This window comes from Macaca mulatta, chromosome 9 (genome assembly GCF_049350105.2).
Source record: "Macaca mulatta isolate MMU2019108-1 chromosome 9, T2T-MMU8v2.0, whole genome shotgun sequence".
NCBI classification, from domain to species: Eukaryota; Metazoa; Chordata; class Mammalia; order Primates; family Cercopithecidae; genus Macaca; species Macaca mulatta.
This window is the reverse complement of record NC_133414.1, coordinates 116,328,226-116,352,288: the sequence shown is the minus strand read 5'-3', so window position 1 is coordinate 116,352,288 and position 24,063 is coordinate 116,328,226. Positions and strand designations below refer to the sequence as shown.

The following is a 24,063-nucleotide window of genomic DNA, read 5'->3' as shown; positions in this document are numbered from 1 at the left end:
GAGAATATTAAAAATCGCAAACCGTAAAAATGACTGGCTTTGAACATATCTCTGTGGCCATTCAATAAACTTGTTCACCATCTAGCTGGTGAAACAATTGGGATTTGATCATCAGATTTCTTCTTTTCTAGTTATGATCAGCGAGGAATATTTCTGTTAGTTGGAACATCAGAAGGAAAAGTCTTTATTATCTGTGCCAGCTCCTCAAGGTCATTTCGGATTATTGGATTCACAGGTACAACATAGAATGCTGATTAATTTAAAATATATTAATTTAAAACATTTAAAATTCTTTATTTCAAAGAATTTAAGGTTATGAAAATGGAGTTATATTGAAACAATTATTTATGGCATATTTTCTGAAAGAGTAACTTTTAAATAACTAAAGTTACTTAGGAGAATTCTCACATTATGTTTTGATGTATTTGAAATATTAGAGTTATCTGCTTGGTACATAGTTGATGCTAAACAAATTTTCTTGAACCAATTATTGAATAAATTAATGAAATGGCTAAACATTTCTAATATTAACATACAGAGAAGTTGGGTTGATTTCTCTCAAAAATATTTTTTAATATTTTATCTCTAATAAAGAATTTTCTCTTTGTTTTCTCCCTGGCTTTACATGCCAATTGTATATGTGTTTCCCCCCCACACATAATTTTTTTTTAATTCTCCTTAAATTTTTTTTTTTTTTTTGCTCCTCACACTTTGCCAAGTCTCACCCCTAAATTTTTTAATTTGTTTATCATTGACTTATAAAAATTAGTGAGTGCCTATTAGGTGCAAAATGCCAAACCTAGGCCTTGTAGGGGGATGAAAATATTAAGGAGACAATTTAGTAGAGGAGGAAAATGCAGAATGGTGCGTAGGCTCAGATACAGCAGCAATTCATTCTGCCAGGTGTGAGGAGAGGAGTGGAGGTGAAGGTGGGTACTGGTCAGGGGATGTGGAGCATTGGAAGAGAGTTTTCCAAGGGCTTAGAGTAGTGGGTTTAAAGGATTTTCATAGGTGTGGGATAGGACATATTAGTATTCCTGCTCAAAACATAACCCAAACAAAGGTACTTGGAATGGAAAAAAAAAAAAGTCTGGTATAACAGGTAAATGGAAGAGTTCACTAGAAGATGACTATGGCAATGAAGTCTGAAAGAGGAAGGACATTGAATATCATTCCAAAGAGTCTGGAATTGTTCTGTGGTTAATGAGCCATCGTCAATGGTTTCAAGATGGAGCTGGCATGATTTGACTTGGTTTTTAGAGACTGACTCTGATACCAGTGTGAAGGATGGAGTAGAAAGGCAAAAGAAAGAAATTAAAAAGATGAGATTGGAAGCTATAATATTAGCCAAGGCAAGAGATGATAATAGTCATAATCATAACAACAGCCAACACTTATTGAGGAATGCCTGACTATGTGGTAGCCAGTATTCTAAGCCCTCTGCATGTCTCCACCCATTGAATTCTTAGACAACTTTCATGAAATTGATACTACTGTTATCCCTTCAGATGAGGCAATTGAGGCACAGCAAGGCTAAGTACTTGTTCAAGGCCACACATCTAGTTAGTGGCAGAGCCAAATTAAGAAAGTCCAGTTTCAGGGCGTGTGCTGTTATCCACAATACACAAACTCATGCTGCAGTTATGGAAAGAGAAAAGAGGGCACAACCATGAGTGATGGAATGGGTAGGACTTGGTATTTGATGCGAAAGGAAGGGATCAGCGATGACCCAAGAATTTCTAGCCTGAGTACTGGAAGTTTGCGATGTCATTAGTTGAAGAACAAAGTTTTAGAGGTTGAGGAATAGGTTGAGCTGATAAGTTCCATAGGTTTGAAGCCAACAAACTCTTCATTTGGGCATATTTAGCATAAGTTTGGAAATCAGGATATGTAGTTCAAAGCTTAATGATAGAATTCTGATCTTGAAATCATGGAAGCTGATGACATAGCTCAAAAGAGTAGAAGTAAACCTAGATGCTTAACGGGGCAAAAGAGGTAAAGTTGCAATTTGCATCTAAATATGCAAATTAGATGGCACTGAGTGTGGTAGGGCCTGTGGCTGACCTCAGAGTGGATGTATATCCTGCCTAAATATTCCGTTTCATTTATTTTATTTTATTTTCTAGAGTCTTACTCTGTCACCCAGGCTGGAGTTCAGTGGTGCAATCATAGCTCACTATAGCCTTGAACTCCTAGGCTCAGGCAATCCTGCTGCTTCAGCCTCCTGAGTAGCTGGGACTACAGGCTTGTGCCCCAAAGCCTGGCTTGTTTTCTGTTTTGTTTTTGTTTACTTTTTTTTTCTTTTTTTCTTTTTTAGTAGAGAAAATGTCTCCCTGTGTTGCTCACGCTGGTCTTGATCTCCTGGAGTCAAGCGATCCTCCCACCTCAGCCTCCCAAGGTGTTGGGATTACAGACATAAGCCACTGTTCCTGGCCCCATTTTTTAATGTATCTGTTTGGCCAGAGGGTGGGATGGAAGAAACTGGGAATAGAACCCTGGTCCACATTTTATATGGAAGCTGTGGACAGAGGAAGATGAGGCAGTGAAGAAAACTGAGGCTGGGCCAGAGTAATAAGAGAACTGGGAGTCATCCTCTCCAGAAACAGCCTAAAGAAGGAAGGTGGATGAAAATACAGGCTGACACTGAAGTATGGGTAGGGTGAGGGCTGGGACAGGCTCTCATATATTTGCCAGTCAGCAGGTGATCCCTGAGAGAGCTACTTCTTTGGAATGAAGAAGGTTAGGGAGGGAATAGAGGTAAGAAAATTAAGTCAGAAAGTGCTAAACCTATTTTAGGAAGTTTGCGGTAGAGAAAAGAGAATCAGATGGTAACTGTTGTGGGACAGCAGAGTTGGAGTAAGGTTCTTATTTGAAGACAGGGGAGTCATGAGGGCTGAATAAAAGGAACCATAAGGGACACAAGAAGCTAAGAGGTGATTGATAATGTACAGTCTAATAGGAGATTGGAGGAATGGGCTCAAAATCACAGACAGGAAGGGATTACATTTTGTTCCTACAACAATGTCGGGAAATGAAGGGAGAAAATGGAAACAGACAGGGGGAAAATGTGAGTCTCAGGATAAGAAAGTTGAGGTTGAATTTATGTAGATGTCCTTGGTCTTCGTTGTTAAGGAAGACAGAAGGTCATCGGCTGACCGCCTGGGGAAGGGCCTGAGAAAGTGGGCACCTGCAGCACAGTCCCATGAAGAGTGGAAGAGTGAATCTGGAACAAATCCAAGGTGGGCTCCAGGCCTGGCACACCTTGCAGAGGTTAGATCAGCTGGCTTTCTAGTGGAGCAAGCTCATAAAGTCACATGTTTCCACCACACCCACAGTCCTTGGGCACAGATGCAAAGAAGGCCGATGCCTGAGTTTAACCAATCTTAGGAGCAGGTAACCTGGCTGGAGTGGACTTCTGGGGACCAGCGCATGCAGGTGCTGGTTTGGAGGGATAGGGGTTGGAGATGATACACTCTCGGGCCACCCTGACTGGGAAAGAAACCCAGACAGACTGGGCTGGTTTGAATCTGCTGGTCTAGACATCTAATCAGGAGAATCCCTCATCCATTCATCAAAAATGTCCCTGTAACTTATGTTTAAAGGTCACTTTAAATATCCAGCAAATAATTTGATTCTAAAGATTTAGTGAAGGCAAGTCCACAGGTGATATCTTAATTGGAAAGGTAAAAGATTCTTTAAACTTATCAATGACCACTTGTGGTGTTGATTTCTGTTTGCTTTCAGAAGTGGCCAAAGACATTTTACAGATATCCACAGTGTCTCTTTCAGAAACAGACATAGTGGAAGTGATGGTGCTTTCCTCGCTTCCGGAAGCAGGGAGAAGCAGGTTGGAGATGTTCACACTGCCTACATTACTGCCACAAGGTAAAGAAAACACAAGCAACCAATTCTGCTCCTCAGCCCAGATACATCATTGTTATTGTTTTTTGGGTTTGTTTTATTTTTCTCTTGGCATGTGAAGAGGTAAAATGGCTACCTTTTGTCTGCCTTTACAGAGTAAAACCAACATGCTAAACAGTTTGAAGTGTGGACTTTTCCTTTGGGCTTCCTGACTCATGAGTCTGCTTTATTACCATAGGAAAAGAGATAGGATGAATGGACACATCAAATTGATTTGTTATTTTTGTGATGTCTCTTGTTTTGTAGCTTTGAATAGACATGGTTAAATTCAGATAGATTACAGTGTAGTTCCCTTCACTGACAAAATTATAAAGTTTTCTGGATAAAAAGGTATGAGAAAATAGATACTCTTTCCTTGTTTTAATGACAAATATATAATTATAGAGCAGAAGAGAGCTGACAACCTCAAAGTACTTTTATGTTTTTATAAGAGTCTCTGTACCACCATGGGTTTCTTTTAATATGTCTCTAAGTTAATTGATTAAAATTTCATCAAGGCATTACAGAAATATTTTACCCACTATCAGTCATTTAATACTCAAAGTATTTCTAGGGAGACAAGTGTTTTTAAATCATTTTTGTCACCTACTAGCTTCCGCAATATTAATTGAGCATTTAAATTTTATTCTGCTTTTCATAATTGTTCATAATTTTAAAAAACCAAAACTAATATATGGTGCAAGTGATTTCTCTTCTTTTTCCAAATCTAATAGTTTCCACAATTTTTGCTGATGAAAGAGGAAGGCTGAAAGATGAAATCATTCATAAGTACCTGTATGAGTTGGAGCACACTCTGTCCTCTGCAGTCTTGGACTTTCAAAGTAAACAAATATATGGCTTCTGTAGTCAAGTGCCATACATCTGTAGCTACCTTCTTCCTAAAGAAGTATGTCAACACTTAAGTGTGCTCTCATTTGTCTTAGCAATCAAGATTGACACATTGTACTGATTAGATGTGATCCTCTTGACCACGTTAACAGAATAGTTCAATTAACAAATGCCTTCATTATATTAATATAATTCCCTTGAGCTAGGTATATAGTGTTATTTGTTAATCCATCATACAATATATTTGAGCAACCTGATACTTGTGCCACATACATCATCTTTGTCAGATAAACATGCAGATGATAACAATATTAGTTTAATGCCTTAAAAAACAACCTAGCATTAGGAAATCTATTCTACATAAGCCAAGGGCTACAAGGTAGATGATTTGATTTGCAGTGGAACTTTGTATCTAAGCCATAACAAAAATTGCAAAAAATAATTAAACTGCGTTTCTGGCATTTTTTTCATTACACTGTCTTCAGACATCTCATGCATTGTGTCACCTCCTGCTGCACATAATGGCCCAGTACCCTCCTGCTTTCTGCCTGTTGACCTGTCAGTTTCCCTTGATGTCTGTCTACCCACTTTGATAAGGTCTACCTTCCTTCCTCTAAATTCTTCAGTCAAAGCTCTTCTTTGCCAGAGTAGCCAGGATTAGACATAGAAATTCAGAGAAGGAAGAAATGATTAGTGACAAGAGAGATTCAAGAAAAGTTTCATGAAGGAAGTAATATTTGATCTGGACTTTGAAAAATAAGTCAGATTTAAACATGGAGAGATATTGCATACAATTTTGGTGGGCAGCGCTCATATAGGGAGGCAGGGCAGGACTGGTGGGGATGGAGCAGAGAAGGGCATTCTAGACAAAAGGAAGGACATGTGCAGAGGCTTGGAGGTGGGAATGCATGAAACATATGGGGAATATTGACTTAAGCATGAAGATATATGAAATGATTAGTAAAAGTAAAGATTATCAGTGTAGGCTAGGATTTTTAATGGCAAGTAAACAAATAAAGAAGACTTGACTTAGTTGGCAGAAACAAACTTTTATTTGCAAAAATGGGAAACATGATGCAAACGCAGGTGCCCACTTTATCGCATATCAGTTTATTTACAATGACAATGTACAACAGGCATGTACATCTGCAAACCCAAAGGTGCTGCTTACCTGATCTTTTCTATAATGTGGTTATTTTCTTTGATTGGCAGGAACATATGGGTATCTACATTCTTAAACCATACAAAAAAGTACAAAGCAGACAGTATGGACCTGGAATGCTCTATCTGTCTTCACATGGATTGTGGCTCATAACAATAGCTAAATGTGGAATTCTGTGTATCCGAGACGTTTATACTTTGGTAAGCTGTTTTCTTAAAAAAATATTATGGGTGTATATATTAATCTCATATAGAGAAACATTTTATATGTATATAAAAATTTGCTTATATATGCATAAAAGCTCTGAAAAGATATTGAAGGTACTAATTACCTTGCTTGCCATTGGAAGTATTAGGTCATGGGAACAAGAAGATTTCACAGAATACTCCTTCATAATTTTTGAATTTTGAACCATTTGAACGTACTGCCTATTTAAAAAACTAAATGAGAAAAGGCATCATGGTTGAGAACCAGTATGACTCAGAAATCTCAGGTTTTAAATTGTTGCCCTATATACCAAATTGGTGAGGCATTTTGTTTGAGTTCCAATCAAACTGGCTTAGTTAGCATCCTTCAGAGCATGTTATCTTCCATTCTTCACAGTGCTTGTCACCCTCGCTCATTACACTCAGCTACTTCACACATAAATAGAACCTGCCTGACTCTTGAAGCCATCGGAACTCACCATCTCTGCTTGCTGAAGGCCCCTTCCCTAGCTTTATAGACTTCTGCAATTCATTCACTTCTCTGTGTCTGATTTCCTATTATAAATTGGTGATAATAATCCCAGTCCTTCCATATTACACAAAGGTAGTGGAAGAACAAATTAGTATTGGTGAATGTGGTTTGGACTGGGGATTTTAAATGCTATGTATTGCCAATTGGCTACTTCCATACCAATTAAAATGCTGTTAGCAAATAGAAAATGATTTCTCCACAAAAAAGGGGCATATAACCCCATTAGAAAAGCCATGTGGTAGAATTGCGTTTGTAATTTTTCTGCTTTATTTCTTAACTATTTAGGAAACGTTTGCTCGGTGTCGGAGTAATTCTCACCAGGGTCGTGGGATTCAGTCAATGAGAATTTCAATGGATGGACAAAACATTCTGGTGAATGGGAGAGATGATGGCACCCTTGTCTACCTAAAGTGGAAGTATGTACAGTATTCAGTAAGTAACCCCATGTAGTATAGTGTTTTAAAATAGAGATTTTATTTTTATTTAAGTACAGCAAGGCCAACATGCTGGGAGACAACTGCCAGTGCAAAGAAAGTTTGTTATACTCACAGATCCCAAGAGAAGAGTACACTGCATGCTCGGGGACCACATGGGGCAGACCTGGGGTGGGTCAGGAGGCTGAGAGAGGGAGGAAAACGTAGATGAGATCTTCTCGTATGGTTTTCACAGGGAGGATTGGGCAGGTTTAGGATTGGCTAGTTTGACTAGTATCAGTGGGTTCTGAGGCATAGGGGCTGGCTGTAGTCGTCTCATACTTGGCCCTGGGGTGATTAGGGTGGGGAAATGGTGGCCCTGATTGTGAAAGCCCACTAGAGGAAGTGGTTGGGGATATGGTCTCTGGATTGATCGGTTTGCATTTGAAAAGCGTGCTCCAGAGCAAATTGTTTACTATCTTTAGAGACTGGCTAGCCTCCAGAAGTCAGCAAGGCCCCAGATACCAGAGCACCGAAATACAAAAAATAAAAATAAAAAGACAGGGTTAATATATATCTGAGAGTGATCAGTCCTATCTCTCATAACATAAGAAATGTGGACAATTCTGACCCTCAGATAACTTTAAAAACTCCTGTTTATCCCCTACACGTGTATATGTATACATATACTTTCCTAATTAGATTTTGCTTAGATTATATCAAAGACAGTTTCAGTCCCCAGACAAGGAGGGGATCAGTTTTAGGGAGGAACTATTACCATCCTTGCTTCCAAGTTAAGCTATAAACTAAATTCCTCCCATGGTTAGGAGGAATGAACAAGAACATCCAGCCTGTGAGACTAGAAACAAGATGGAGTCAGCCATGCTAGACTTCTTTCACTGCCGTAATCTTTGCAAAGGTGGTTTCAATCATGCACTTCATTTTGGAAAAAATAATATTTCATGATACCTCCTGTGATCAAAGCAGTAATGAAATATGGGCCTTCTCTGCAACATTGTGAAAATGTTCAATGTTGTGGAGATTTTGTATCATAACAATTTTGCTAGCCATTTATCACAAAGACTCATTTGAGGATTGCATCATCATGCCCATTTTATACATGGGATTCTGAATAGAATATTAACTTTTATCTCACTATATAAGTCCTAACATATTCTTTATAACCAGCAAACAAATACTATCTCAGGCAACAACAAACAAGTGCTGGAGCCTTATTTATGCAGCTCAAAAAGAAGGACATTTTGATCCATTGGTAATCACCCAAACTTCTGACTCAAAACAAAGCTGGGTTTGAAACCATGGTCTAGGACTAATGACTTGGTGACGCTGGCATATGACAACCGCTCTAAATCATCTATATCAATGTTACCCAAGGTAGGGGATCTGTAGCATCTGTGAGCTTGTTAGAAATGCATATTCTTGGATCCCATCTGGACTTTCTGAGTCAGAATGTCTGCAGGTGGGGCCCAGGAATCTGTTTTTAAACCCTCTCAGTTATGCTGATGCGTCCAAAGTTTGCAGTGCCCTGGTGAATTAAGTGGAAGTAATAATACCACTCTCAATGCAGCGTGGGGTGATGAGGGCCACATGTGATTATGTGTGTGAAGCCGCATACTGCCTGGTGTATTCTGAGAGCTCAGCCAGTGCACTGGCTCTTCTGTGCAATGGCCAGGGCAGGTACAGAGGGCATGTTAAGTAAGGGTATGAGGACAGTGTGAGGAGAGGGCACCCTAGAAAGGTCAAGAAGCTTGTCATGGCCTGGAGCCCATGAAAGGTTCTCCTGTAAGAAGCAGAGTCCTTTAGCCATGCATGGTGGTGTACCCCTGTGGTCCCAGCTACTCTGGAGGCTGAGGTGGGAGGATCATTTGAGCCCAGGAGTTCATGGTTGCAGTAAGCTGTGATTACATCACCGTACTCCAGCCTAGGTGACAGAACAAGACCCTTTCTCTTTAAAAAAATAAAAATTTTTAAAAAAGAAATTCTAAAAAAGAAGTAGGCACTGAAGAAGAAGTTTCCACAAGGCACTGTGAAGAATTGTCCACATATTTCCTTGGTTACTTATCTATAAACTGAAATGGTTAGTTACCTGAAAATAATACAGCTAAATGTGATTTTTTTAAATTATGATTTTTGCAGCCTCTGTGTTTTCTTTTTTATTAATATAGGCGGTTTGGAGGACTCCTAGCCAGTGAAATTCTGGACTATTACCAAAAACTATTAATTTCCCTGAGCAGCACCATGGGCGAGGAGAATGATTATTTAAGCACAACACCAAAAGTTTGCATAGATTTGGGATCCGATTCTGAACACACAGTTGAGTTCCTATATGACTAGCTTGCTTGCTTACATTTCTTTGTTTGTAAATCAGAGGTTTTCAGCTTGTGGTTTCTTTAAGCAGATATTTAGTAATATTTCTCTTTTTCCAGGTATCCCATGATTTTAAAAAAGAGAATAAGCTATGTCTGAGAGAAAATATTTAGCCTTTCTCAAAGCAATTGCACATGGTACATTTCAGATCTCATTTAAACCATAGTACAAAATCCAGGCTTGCTTGGAAAAAAAATCTTCTACCCACACTCGTGCTTGGTCAAAATGGTCTCTCTATACTTTCGTATTACAGGTGTTGTTTAGGAAGTGTCTAGCTAAAGAGCAGCATTCACTCATTCAATTAACAAATATTTATAGAGTGCCTACAGAGTGCTAGGCTGTGGAGGATATAGCTGTGAACAAGATAGAAAAATTTCTGCTTCCGTGGAGTTTACATACTAATTGGGCGTTGGGGATGGGCAGGGAGAGACAGATAAACAAGCAAATGCAGAGGAAACAATGAGATAGTAACAAGTTCTACTCAGTGAATAAAAATAGGTTGATGTGATAGTATTGGACTGGATAGCCTCTCCAAGAAGACATTTAAGCTGAGATCTGAATTAAAAGAGAACACCACCATGCAAAGACAATGGGAGGGTAGCAAGAGTATTCAGGGCAAAGGGGGAAAGAAAGAGCTTGGCGTGTGGTATGTTAGGACCTAAAAAAGACCTGTGCTGTTGAAGTGAGCAAGGGAGAAAGTGGTGGGAGGTGAGGTCTTCAAAGCAGGAGGAGACCGGGTAATGAAGGGCTTTGTAAACTAGGTAAAGAGCTTGAATTTTATTTTACATGTAATGAGAACTGAGTCAGGTGTTCTGAACAGAGGATTAACAAGGTATAATTGACATTATTGAAATGATTATTTGATGCTGTGAGGAGAATGTTTCCTGTAGGGGATGAGAAGGATAAGAAGCAGGGACATTGTTCAGGAGGCTAAGGCAGAGATTCAGGTAGCAATGATGGAGGTAGAGGAGTCTTGTGCCTAGGAGAGAAGTGGTGGATTCCAGGTGGGTTTCAGAGGTAGGGCTGATAGAACTCACTGATGAATTGGACATAGAGAGAGAGGAAAAGAAAGGGCCCAAGAACTCCTAGATTGTTTTACTTGAACATTTATGTAGAAGATGGTGTCATTCATGGAGATAGGGTAGACTGTGGGGGAAGGGGGCAGCTATGAAGGGAATTCAAAATCAGTTTTACCCATGCTAAGCTCAAGAAGCCTGTTAGACACCCAAGTGGAGATGCCAGTTCAGCTGTTGGATAGATGAACCTTGGGTTCTGGGGAGAGGTCGGGACTGGATATGTTGATTTGAGTCAAGGACATGCTGATGGGATTTAAAGCCATGACACTAGGCAAGGACATCATGGAAGCATGAATGGCAAGAAGCAGAAGAGGACCAGGACAGAGCAACTTCTGGTGAGCCAGGAGAAGAGTTCAGGGATGCAGAGGACCCTGAGGAGGGTTAGCCAGTGAGGTTACGGGAGAGCCAGGAGAGCGTGGCTTCCCAAACTCTTTCAAGACATTTTGCTGCAAAGGGGAGCACAGAAATAGGGTGGTGGGCTGGCGGGGGCAGTGGTTGGCACACACCTGTAATCCCAGCACTTTGGGAGGCTGAGGTGGGCGTATCACGAGGTCAGGAGATCAAGACCATCCTGGCTAACATGGTGAAACCCTGTCTCTACTAAAAATACAAAAGGTTAGCCAATTGCGGTGGCACATGCCTGTAGTCCCAGCTACTCAGGAGGCTGAGGCAGGAGAATGGTGTGAACCCAGGAGGCAGAGCTTGCAGTGAGCCAAGATCATACCACTGCACTCCAGCCTGGGTGACAGAGTGAGACTCCGTCTCAAAAAAAAAAAAAAAAAAAAAAAAAAAAATAGAAATAGGGTGGTGGCTGAAGAAGAATCTTATGGTCAAGTGAGAGTAATTTTCCTAAGACAGGAGATAGTAGAGCATGTTTGGATACTGTTGGTGAAGATCCTGTAAAAGGGAGACATTGATGATACAGAAGGAGATGGCATTGAAAAAAATATTTTAAGCACTAAGACTTCAAAAAGAAGAAAAAAGATCCTAAGCACAGATGGTGGCATAGGCCTTGATGGGCAGAAACATGTGGGTCACAGTAACAAAGAAGGCAAAGAGTAGTGGCAGTGTGACTGGTCTGATCACCTCTGCTTCCTCGGTGGAAGCTGTGGCTAATATAACGGCAGACTGATAGGACTTACATGAATAAAATGTTACATCTTGGGGACAAAATGTTTGAGATTATTTTCAAAAATGCAACAAATGCAAAGGAATTCAAAGCAGTTACATATGGTAGGGTGGGAGGGGAAAAACTTGATGAATTTTAACTTTAAGACTTGTCTGTCTTTTTCTAACGTGTATCAGAAACAGAAGGCAAGCATTGACTCATCGCAGGATGAATTAGTTCCAACTGATGTTAAGAAGGAAATTCCTTGGATACAACAAAAAAGCCAAGAGGTATTTGTGAAACATGGGGTAGGTTTGAAATAGTGCTCTGTAGATGCACCAAACAGATCAGTTTCCTATGGAAACGTACTGGAAAGTTAGAAGATGGAATGAGACACCACTCGGCAGAGCACTACAACATACAGGTGTAACTTTTCTGAAAGCAAATAAACACCCTAAACACAGCCCAATCATTTAGATCAAGTTATATGAGCTTTAAGAACTGTACGTAGGCTGACATGCAACCCAACAATGGTGTCCAGGTAAACCACAGCAAAGCATGAACTGCAGTACTCCACTGTGGAGTGAGTTTTAGGGGATGCTACCTCTGTCCTGTGGACCAGGAACAGGGGAAGGGATGCTGTGGCTGCAGCTGTTCAGAAAGGTGACCGACTGATTACAGCTCGTGCCTGGATTTAGCCTATTGATCTAGTCTCAAGTTCCCAATAAAAGTGCATACTGGTTTTCCTTAATCAACTGTTCACTAATTTTTCACTACTTATTTTCTTTCCATTGGCCATATAATTGACATGTGTTTCATGTAGCTTTAATGTCACTTACATAGTAGCAGTTAGATTTAAGCAAGGTATTGCAGTGGTATTACTTCATGTACACTTTATATTACTCTTTACACATTTTAGTTTCTGTTTCTAGAGAATTGCTATCTATGTATCTCTTTATATATCTCTCTGTCTCTCTCTCTCTTTCTGATTTCTCTTGCTTTGTTAAGTGATACACTTGTTCTGTTTCAGGCCATCAAAAAGGAGGTTAATCTGTTTTCCAAGAAAAGGAAAGAGATAAAAGAAGGAATCAAATCACTTTCCAAAACTGTAAGTGTTGTAATTTCATATTCTAATACATTTGGCTCTTATTCTAAAATTACTTTTTGAACTTAATTTTGTTCTACCCTGAGGAACTATACCTCCCTTTCTCTGCTTGTAAGCTCAGTTTTCTGAAGTTCTTTAATAAGATAAAAGTTTCACCAATTCCCACTTCATATCAACAGTGGTTTTCCCCATCTTCCCCCAAATTACCATCTTAATTGTTTTTATAATACTGATTTTTACCAAAGTTATGCATTTATATTTTTACAGATTAAATAATACTGAGTTGTGTAGTTAAAAATAATATTTTTTTAAGCAGCCACTGCCCTACTTCTCTTGACTGATACTTGTACTCCTGAGGTAACTGTTTTCTCTTCTTTCCACTTTTTCATTTGGTCTGTTTACTTCTGTCTAAATAGTCTTCTTACTACTGTTGTTATTTCTTGATATTTCTGTTTTGATGCTAACTATGGGCTTCCTGGTATGGAACATGAGTAGTTATGCTTGTTACTGTTCCCCATCCCCACTATAGCACACATATAAATCCATGCTTGGAATACATACTATGATAGTTATTTGAATATTCTTCAAAGCTGAGCCACACGGTGTATTATTATTACATTTCTGCTTTTACAACTTGATTTTTCTTAGAATTAATAGTTAACCTTTGTTTTGGATAAGCCTTTCTATGACCTATTCAAACTCAAAATGCTAACAAATTCTTCTCAATACAATCAAATACCTGAAGTGATCAATCTGTCAGTGCATTTTTTGGGCAACCTCCCTTCTAGAGCTTTCCATCCTCCAGCTCCAGTCAAAGCACCTTGTTCTTGCTCTTGCTCTGTAGACCAGGTGTATGGCTGCTGTCCTAGAGACCTGCCTCTTAAGTTGGAGCTCTTATTTCCTGAATCCCACTTGATTTTCTTTGTATTCTTGGTGTGTGTCCTTCAGTAGCTTCCTACACAGGACTGCTGTGTTGCACCATGCTTGGGAACATCCTTTATAACATAGCTGTGCTTCTGGGGTACCATCCAAGTGGTACCACTGTGAATGGTGCCCTGCTGCTAGACCTGCCAGATGCTTTGGCTCTGTTCTTGAGAAAGGGTACATGGGAGGTACATTTTGTGAGATGTCGTTTTTCTTAAAATGTAATTATCCTACACTCATATCCATTTGATGGTTTGCCTTCAGAATGTTGAAGGCTTGCTCCATTGTCTCCTGACTTCCAGTGTTTCCTTCAGAGACTCCAGTGCCTGACTCCCAATTCTTTGTAGGTAACCAGATTTTTATCTTTGGAGACTTATAGGATCTTGTCTTTATCCACAGTGTTTGGAAATGTACAGGTATGCACCTTGATATGTTCAATGGGTATTCTTGGTTTGCTGGTGCAAACCAAGACTCTCTTCCCTTTTCCACTCTTCTTTGAGCCCCAAGAGGCTGGCCTTTATGGATAATAGCAATGCACTGTCTTGCCTTCTGACTTTCTCTTGGGTTTAGGCAATAAGTGGCATCAGCAGGAGAACCCCATTGTTGTAGGGCTCAGATCATGGATTGCGGGGCAGGAGACTAAGACCAGGGTCCTCATTCTCCCAGTTTCCTCCCTGTAGGGTTATGAGTTGGCAATGACCGCCATCTCTCTCCTACATTTATGGGTCTCTCCAGGTTCGTTAACCACTCCCAGCTCTTGCCCTTCAGACCTAGGAGCGGAGATGGCTTCCCGCAGTTGGAAGCCTAATGCTTTATCATGTCTTGCTGGCTCTCCTTACTCTGCCAAATCTTTTTTTTTTAAGTTTCTCTCTTCAGTTTTCCCATTTGAATGTGTTACCTTTTCCTACCAGGACCCTAGGTGTTTTCTTCTTTCATGTACTAGACTTTGATGGGCATTTTAATAGGAAACCTTTGTCTCTCGGTTTTAGAAAAAGTTCTTAAATCATTTCCTTGGCCCTTTGTTTTTATTTTCCTAATTACTAATAAGACTGAGCACCTTTTCATAACTCTAAACAGTATTTGTATTTCTTCTCCTGTGAATTTCCTGTTTATATTCTTTGCCTATTTCCTTATTGGATAATTGGTCATTTTCTTGTTGATTATAGGAGTTCTTTATTTTTATTTTTTATTCGTATGTATTTATGATAATTAGAGTTAGCTAGCCTATGGTAACACATAAACTCAAAAAAACATAGTGGCACAGTGATGAGAAGTTTATTTCATTCCCATGTAACCATCCTGGGTAGGTATTCAGCTCAGCAGCTGTTCTGTTCCATGCAGTCATTCAGAGACCCTGCTATCTTCAACTCAGGGCTTCAAAGATTGCCTTGTTTGATCTCATCTGAGTCAGTTGGAAAGGTAAAGAGCATGAAAGTGTGAATGGGACATATCTAAAGGTAGCCCTTATTATTAGGTGGAACTTCATGCAATTGCTGTTTTATGTGGCTCAACCTACAAATATTTTCTAGAAAAATATATGGCTCATCCTACTACAAATACTTTCTGTCTTTTAACTTTTATGAAGTGCCAAATTTTAAATAATTTTATTATAAAGCAGAATTTTAAAATTATGGCATGATCCAAGTTATTGATCGTTTTCTTTATAACTTTTGGGTTTTACATCTGATTTTAAATGACCTTTCAAAGTCACACATATTTTCTTCTAATACTCTTTGATTTCACCTATAATTTATTTTTGTGAATGGTATGTCATATGGTTCTAATTTTATTTTTTTCAAACAAATAGCCCATTTCCCAAGTCTGTTTTATTTAATATACTATCCTTTCTCTGCTGATTTGCAGTGTCTCCTCTATCAATCCCTGGACATAGGATTGTTTCTGGACTCTGTTCTAAGATTGAATATTGATCTTTTCTTGAGCCAATACCAAGCTATTTTAATTACTATAGCTTTATAATAGTTCTTGTATCTTGAGAATAATTCTCCTTTTGCCCTTCTTTTTTTTAAAAAAAAGGCCTTTTTATGTATACTTACTTTTCCATTGGAATTTTAAAATCAGCTTGTCAAACTCCATGAAAAACTCTGATTTGATTTTGATTGCGAGTATATTGCTTATAGTTTGATTTGGAGAAGAATTTATCTGCCAGCTCTGAACTTTAGTGTATATATATCAATATATATGATAAAACTTTACTGAAGAATATTTTTTAAATTGAATTAAGATATATACAGACAGTCCCCACCTCAGAGTGGTTCAACTTATAATTTTTCGACCTTATGATGGTGCAAAAGCAATGCACATTCAGTAGAAACTGTGATTTAAATTTTGAATTTGGTCTTTTCCCAGAGTAGCAATATGTGGTACCATACTTTCTCACAATGTTGGGCAGTGGCAGTAAGCCACAGCTCCTAGTCAGCCATGCAATCATGAAGGTAAACAATGAATACTCTGAAGTGTACTGTGTTGCCAGCATTTTTTGGATATCGTGTTTTATGTTTTCGCAGCCCATCATGTCTACAAATGCCCCTTTTGACATGATATTTTCATCTTACAATGGGTTTGTTGGGCCATAACCCCATCATAAGTTGAGGAGCATCTGTATATTTATATATTTACATCTTTCATTTATTTATTTAGAGACAAGATCTTGCTTAGTAACCTAGGCTAGAGTGCAGTGGCACAAGTGTAGCTCACTGCAGCCTTGAACTCCTGGAGTCAAGTAATCCTCTCACCTCAGCCTTCCAAGTAAGCTAGGCCTGTAGACATGCACCACCATGCCCAACTGATTTTTGTAGTTTTTTGAAGAGACAGGGTCTCCCTATGATGCCCAGGCTGGTCTTGAATTCCTAGCCTTCTTCCTTGGCCTCCCAAAGTGCTGGGATTACAGGCATGAGCCACTGCACTAGGCCTATGTATTTATTTCTTTTAAAATATATAACTTTGAAAGTTATATTTTCAATAAATATGTAATATTTACATATGTGTATATTATATATTTATTTCTTTATTCAATTTTAAAAATATAATCTCCAGTGAAAGTTTATAGTTTCTCCGAAAGTGACTTTGTATAAATTTCTTATTAGGTTTATTTTAGGTATCTTATAGTTTATACCATTTTTGTGAATGGAATATTTTTCTATTACATTGGTGATACGGTTTGGCTGTGTCCCCACCCAAATCTCATCTTGAATTGTAGCTCCCATAATTCCCATGTGTTGTGGGAGGGACCTAGTGGGAGATAATTGAATCACGGGAGCGGGTCTTTCTCATGCTATTCTTGGGATAGTGAATAAGTCTCAGGAAATCGGATGGTTTTAAAAAGGGGAGTTTCCCTACACAAGCTCTCTTCTCTTGTCTGCTGCCATGTGAGACATGCCTTTCCTTTCACCTTCTGCCATGATTGTAAGGCTTCCCCAGCCATGTGGAACTGTAAGCCCATTAAACCTCTTTCTTTTGTAAATTGCCTAGTCTCAGGTATGTCTTTATCAGCTGCATGAAAACAGACTAATACAACTGGTATATGTTATATATTGGTATATATTATTGGTATATGTGAATATTATTGATTTTTTTCTGACCACCTTGTTGAATTCTTTTTAGTTCTACTATTTTGTCACTTGATTGTCTTAGATTATCTAGGTAGACTATCATATCTTTTGAAAATAACATATTTATCTCTTATCAATCGTTATCCTTCATTTATTTTTCTTGTCTTGTGATTCTTTTTATGAAATACAATATTTTGCACCCCTAGTTGCTGTAAAATTATAACTTTCTTGCTTAATTAACTCTTTTCCTTTGGGCAACAAGTCTTCTATTTGTTGAATTTATTGTTTCTCTCCAGTGGTCTTGTTGTTCCCCAAATATTTAGTGATTTATTGTTATTATTTCATGCTTGTCTTTATAATTGAAACTCCCTGTTATAATTCCATGATACCAGCTCAGTCTGCTTTGGAAGAAGTGTAGGAGATCTGACTTTAGCAGGTATTCTGTCTGCTCTCAGTGAAAAGAGAAGGGGTGGGTGGTGTTGGGAAGTGTCTTGGCAGCCCATTGTGTGGTGGGGGAGTTCTCTATTCTTTCTAGCCACTAACAGATTCCTTGGGTCTTGCCTTGCCTTGTTTCTCCCATCCAAATATTCATTCCAATTTCTTCTACCTGGAGACAAACACTCCAGCTACTACTGCTGGACCCTAGGGAACTTCACCAGGTTGGGGTACAGGCAGGTTCTACTGTCTGTTTCTGATGCAGCAGCCCCTACTAATCAACCTGCCAGCAGGTAAACCCTTGTTCCTGTATCTGGTGTAGCTTCCACCTGTTGTTGAGTGCTGTGCTGAGGGCATTCTGGGCTATGATGCATCCTGCTGATCCATCTGATTTCCATCTTTCAGTTGTTATAGTTTTCATGCTCCTGAAGGATTCTATTTCTTTTTTCCTCTTCATTGTAGTAATGGATTTATCTATGCTATACTTCTTTTCTCTTAACTTTTTTATATTTTGGGGCAAAAAAGAAAAATCGTTGAACTCATTCTCAGTCTATCATTTTGAAACTGAAGTCCCACTTTTTCTATCATGTTGTCTGCCTCGTTTTTGTTTATTTGTAAGTGCTTTTTATATATTAAAGACATGAATATTTTGTCATATGTGTTGCAGTGTGTATCCTTTGCCCCTGAATTTTTTGAAGTTATAAACTTTTAAAGATAATTTTTATTGTATAGAAGTTCAAATTTGTACAAAATTGAAGACAATAATATAATACATCCAGTGGCCAATATCATTTCACCAATGCTTCCATCCATTACCCCTTCCCTGATTATTCTGAAGTAAATCCCAAACACCATATCATCTCTAATTATTTCGGTATGTATCTTTAAATGATAAAGACTCTTAAAACACATAACCACAATGCTGTTAGTATACCTCAAACTAGCAACAGTGCTTTAATATCATAGAATGAAATGATGAGCTTACATATTTTTGTAGTTCTTCTTATTAGATGAATGAGTTTTTAAGGATGAAACCTTAAAACTTACAATAACCACAATAAGCCCATAATCTAATTATTTACTTAGTAGTACATTTAGATAAATAAAACATCTATTTTTTATTGATTGCTGCCTAAAAGAAACTAAGAAAATTATCTTATTACAGTTTAATTCTTTACTTGTCACCACCCTTTTTTATTTCAACATTCAGATTCTGAATATGATGGAAGAAAATGACAAACTAGAAAATATTGCAAAATTAGACCAACAGGAATTTGGTCTAGATCTTGAGGAATTAGAAAGGCTTCATGATGAAAGTCAGGAAGAAGTGGCAAAGGTATGAAAAAGTGTAATTTAAGCATCATAAAGTTATGATGAAAGAAGTAAAAAGATAATAGGAAAGGGAACTTCTTCATAATAATGTGAATATGGCAAAACCTTTTCCAGTGTAATGTGAATAAAGCAAACGTAGTGCATGTAAGTGTAATGAATCAGAGGGTCACTGAATTTGGGGGTTTGGAGCAGGGGGAACATCTAGGCCAGCCAGACATCTGACATTTGCTTCCCCTCCATGACATTCCTGCCAGCCATATGTTTGAACATTTTTGGAAGTCTTCTTAGCCACCTCATGCCAACTTTGGACGCTTCTGGTTTAGTAAGCCCTTTCTTAATTAGAGTGGAAATCTTTCTTCCTGTACTCACTGATCCTTCTACTCTTTGAGCACTTCCTACTCTATGGCCCCTCTGAGAGTGGTAGAGGATTAGAAATTTCCATGTTCCCTGTGGATCTTCTCCTGTCTGGGCTAATTATCCCAGCTCCTATGACCATCATGTATTATAGTTTCAATAGCCTCGTCATCATCTTGCCCTTTTCCTCCAGATTAATTATATTTGCATATTGTACCCACAGAAGAATTCAAATTATTTTCTGTCCAGTGTAGAGAAAAGCATAAACTGAAACTTCCATTCATACTATACTTCTATTAATTCAGCCTTTGTATTATTTTGTGGCAGTCACATCAAATTGTTTGCTCATATGGATTTTATTTTAAATAAAAGCCCTAAGTGTGTTTTACACAGGATATTCTGAAGCTTCCTCTTTCTCAACCTGCTAGTACAGGTTAATTTTTTGAATCTGCAAATATAAAAACACAGGAGAATGAAAGATAGCTGGATTCAAGGACAGTTAAGGTGGATTATAATAGATTAAACAACTACACCAAGAGGAGGTTGATTATTTGACTGATGCCTCTAGGAGGGAGGTTTCCACCATGTGCCCCAGGACTTGGTCCTGATAAACATGTTTATTAATGACTGAGGTGAAGATATAGAAATGAGGAGATTTGTCAAATTAGTGAATGACATGAGACTGAGAAGTTGAGGAAATGTAGTGGATAACAATTAGGACAAGAGTATCTCAACAGACTGATTTAGTACAATAAAATTTACCTGGGATAATCATTCCTTCGTTTATTCTGCAACATTTATTCATGTCCCAGGGACATTAATCTAGGTGCTGGGAATACAATAATGATGACAGACACATTTCATGGGGTAATGTACTGAAGAAGACCGGTCGTAAACAAATCTCTACATAGTATATGATGGAAACAAACTGGATGCTCTGATAGATGTGGGAGATCTACTTCTGTGGTCAAAGAAAGCCACTTCAAAGGGCTGACATTTCAGTTGAGAACTAAAGGAAGAGAGACATCTGGCTGTGCAAAGATGTGGGGGGGAGTGAATGTCAAGCACAGGGAGCAACAAGAGGCAGAAATGACTTGCAGTATTCCAGGAACAGCACGGCCAGAAAGGCTGAAGCATGGTGGATGGGAGAGAGCCTCATGGAATGAGGTAGGGGAGGTAGGCAGAGCCTAGCCCCTGAAGACGTTGTATATTGTGGTAAAGAATTTGGCTTTTTTATTGATTGTGCAACAGGAAGCTATGAAAAAAGTCCCATTTTCTTATCACAAGAGGTAGGCACCAATCTAGGAGCTTTTTGAATTTATTTATTTTGATTATCACAATTCAAAAAAGTAGGTGATAGTTTGCCCCACTTGAAAAAATTGAGGCTTAGATAGAGGCTTAGAGAGCTAGAGCCACTTGGCTAAGATCAGAGCCAGGAGGATCCTGGCTGTTCCTCCTAGGAGGCTCTTCCTCCTTGGCTCTGGCTTGGCTCAGGCTCAGAATGCCCCCTGCTATTCTGCACCAGGTTCTCCCAGCCAAGTCATCTTGACCACTCAGCAATGTGTGTGGGTTCGGTGCCTGCCCCCTCCCTCACTGTATATTTGCTTCTCTTTCCAAGCTGTATATGACTACTTGACACAGTGAACCTGCTCCCCTGGCCCACTGAACTATTTACCATTGCCAAACTCATCCTACCTCCCCCACTGCCACCCTGTGCCTCTGCCCCAGATGCCCCTACTTGCCACTTACCAAATTCATGCTCATCCCTCAAGAGTTCTCCTTGATCCTCTGAGGCAGGATTTGGTGCAGAGAAAGGCCCTCCACATGCTAGTTTCCCTCATATTGTTTATTATTTTTCTTGAGCTCTGTGCCTTTGAAGAGATATTAACACCAGATTAGGCACAATAGTGGTCCAGTAGAGAACAGTGTTAGCAAATGGCACCATAAACTCAGCTGTTTAGGAGCTTTCAGCATGTTTAGGATCAGAATACTAGTCCTTGGGAGGAGTTAGTGGCACCTGCCAGTCAAGGATGTGAATGAGAGACTAGGCTACTACCCTGCCCCGGCCAGGATCTCAATAATAGGAAAAAGACCAAAGCCCAATAATGACAACCTGGACACAGTATTAGGGACTGAGTTTGGAGGAGTTGATGAACAGCCTCAGCAGTGGAGAGAGGAGGGCCGAGTGGGCTGGGAATCAGGCAGGTCCTGACAACTGATATGCCAAGCCAGCTGTCTATTTAGAAAGAAATAATTTAAAACTATATTAGCTATTAACTTACTGGGTCAGAATCAAAAAGAAATGAATTGCAAATTAAAGTCATTTAATCAGACAATAAAATAAATAGAAATTCACAAGAAGTACTAAAAAAGACATTTTAAATCTACGAGATATTATTCTTAGCTAGTTTGCTAATAATTCTGCCAAAAAAAAAGAAGTGCACAGAGATCCTGAAAAGGATCCTAAGGACTAAAGATTGTTAGGTCTCACTTTCACACCAGGTCTTTCAGCAAACTGTATTAAAATAGGAATACTTAATTATTTAAATAATAAGCAATGGGATTACGTAAGCAAGTAAAACTAACTGAAGTAACATGTTTTTAAGTGGAAAATAACACAAATTGTATGATCCCCAAGAGTAGTAGAGGGTTCTTTTTTATTGTGGACGTAAATAATAGAATAATTAAGTACAGTAAAGACTCCCAGACAGAGGTCACAAACGCACTTCAAATGTGTGTTGGCGAGATTTAAGCCAACATTTAAATATCTGGCAGTTTCACATAAAAATATGAATTCCAGACCTCTCTAATAAAACAGGAAGACTTTGCTCAGTGGTTTTGCTTCACTGCTGTTCCAACCAGCAGACTTTGTGCACATTAACCATGCAGCTCACCACTACAGTGCATCCATCCTCACACCCCGCTTCACTTGTGTATGCAACCTGACCATCCTTAGAGGTACTGTGTGTCCTCAAGGAAGAGAATCCAAGTCTACAGATAAACTTCAGGAGATGTTCTCAAAGGCAGAGATGTGTTTCCCAAAAGTGCATCTCAGTGCAAGGTGGCTCAAAGTGTTGGAGAAAGACAACCAGACTCTACCACTGAAGGTGCAGTTAATGAGTTTACAATGGAGATTATTATTTCTGAGGCCACACTTTCATTTTTATCTTTTCCCTTTGTCTGCGTTCTTCAAGATGATAAAGGATGTAGAGATGCATAACCTAGCCAAGAGCTATTTGGCTGAACTTATCAAAGAAGAATGTTGGAATTCGATGGCTGTGAAAGGTCGAGCTCTTAAGGTAACAGATAGAACCCTAGGTACAAAACCTGATGAGAATTGTCATCAAAAGCTCAGGAAAGTTTTAAAAATAAATTTAAGAAAATTCAGGCATAGCAAAGCACTGAGAGCATGACTTGCCCCTTCCTATACTGAATTTCACCTGGATATGTCCCTGTCTCTTGGCTCCTTCCCTCTGTGCTCAGTCCCCATGTGCTTCCCAGCCATCATTTCTGAAGATCCGTCTTAGCATTCTTTTCCTCCTTTCCTCGCAGACACCCTCTGCATCTGGATCTTAATAGATGTCTGCTCACTCACATTTCACACAGATTGAACGGTAGACGAAATCTGGTTCATGTTTCTGCCTGTGCCTGCCTTCGCATTTTCTAAAGAGCTGTTCCTCATTGAAATGCCCTCAAGTAAAATTTCCCTGTTTGTGTAGGGTGACCAAAAGTCTCAGGTCATGTCTGTGATCCCAGAGTAACTATTATCAGCATCCCTTTCACTTTCAAATATGCTCCAAAAGTAGACAATGAAGTATACGGCCACCCTACATTTTGTATGATTTGAGTATTGCTCTAAAACAGGGTTCTCATGAGCCATACATTTTGGGCTGGATCATTTCTTGTTGTGGGGGCTGCTCTATGCCCTGCAGGATGTGTAGCAACATCTCTGGCCTCTATTTGGAGACGGTAGCATTGTTTGCCTCCACTAATTAAGATAAAAAATGTTGCCAAATGTCTTGGGGGAAAAGGATGGGGAAAGAAGGAGGGAGAAAAATCGCTCCTAGTTGAGAACTACTGACCTAAAAATCAGCCCTTCACAAAAGCACAGTATTTTATATGAAGTTTATACCAATACTCATGGAATACATTGTTTTATTTTTAAAAAGGTTTCCATTGACAATTTTACCCATGCATGATTAATCACAGAAAACATCCCCTACTCAACCCCAGAAATGCACAATTATTCTACAAATGAGTTTATTTTGTCTTGCGTTTTTTCCCCCAAGTGTTTTCATATCCCCTGTGTGGTTGAAAACTTCCCGATGAAAGCACGCACGGTTGAAGAGCTGAAAGAGTTGGAAAGAGTTTTACAACAAAAGAAGATTGAAGCAGAGTGTCTCAAAGTACTATTTTAAATATATGTGTGTTTATATAAGTGATGTGCTTTATTTTATAGAGTCTCCTTTGTTCAGATTTGAGTTGGGATATAATTTAAGTTTAGGTATTGTATGTATTTATATTTTTATTTCTTGTTAATTTGTAGAATATATTCTAATGACTATAGGAGCCTGTATCCACACAATAAATCAAGGAACCTATATCTTATACGACACTGGCTAGCCCTCAAATATGAGGGTATACCTTAAAAAATGAGATTTGGGGTTTTGCTCTTATCCTGCACAGAGGTTGTCTTCATCCACAGATATC

General features: G+C 38.9%; 1 protein-coding gene across 4 annotated transcripts in view; it reads left to right on the top strand.

Moving 5' to 3' along the window:
* Positions 1–24,063, top strand: part of CFAP43 (cilia and flagella associated protein 43) — a 107,992-nt gene that overhangs the window by 45,549 nt on the left and 38,380 nt on the right. For 3 of the 4 annotated variants that reach the window (XR_001447280.3, XM_077947455.1, XM_001106544.5), the window contains exons 12-22: positions 132–235; positions 3,745–3,885; positions 4,635–4,807; positions 5,962–6,111; positions 6,935–7,065; positions 9,249–9,396; positions 11,832–11,924; positions 12,665–12,742; positions 18,878–19,003; positions 22,548–22,652; positions 23,643–23,759. Coding sequence is in view for 3 of the 4 variants with exons in the window: in XM_077947455.1 (XP_077803581.1) it covers positions 132–235; positions 3,745–3,885; positions 4,635–4,807; positions 5,962–6,111; positions 6,935–7,065; positions 9,249–9,396; positions 11,832–11,924; positions 12,665–12,742; positions 18,878–19,003; positions 22,548–22,652; positions 23,643–23,759 (1,366 nt within the window). In the remaining variant the exon portion in view is untranslated. Of the gene's footprint in view, positions 1–131; positions 236–3,744; positions 3,886–4,634; positions 4,808–5,961; positions 6,112–6,934; positions 7,082–9,248; positions 9,397–11,831; positions 11,925–12,664; positions 12,743–18,877; positions 19,004–22,547; positions 22,653–23,642; positions 23,760–24,063 lie in introns of all 4 variants that reach the window. The other variant, XM_015148105.3, reaches the window with a different exon arrangement.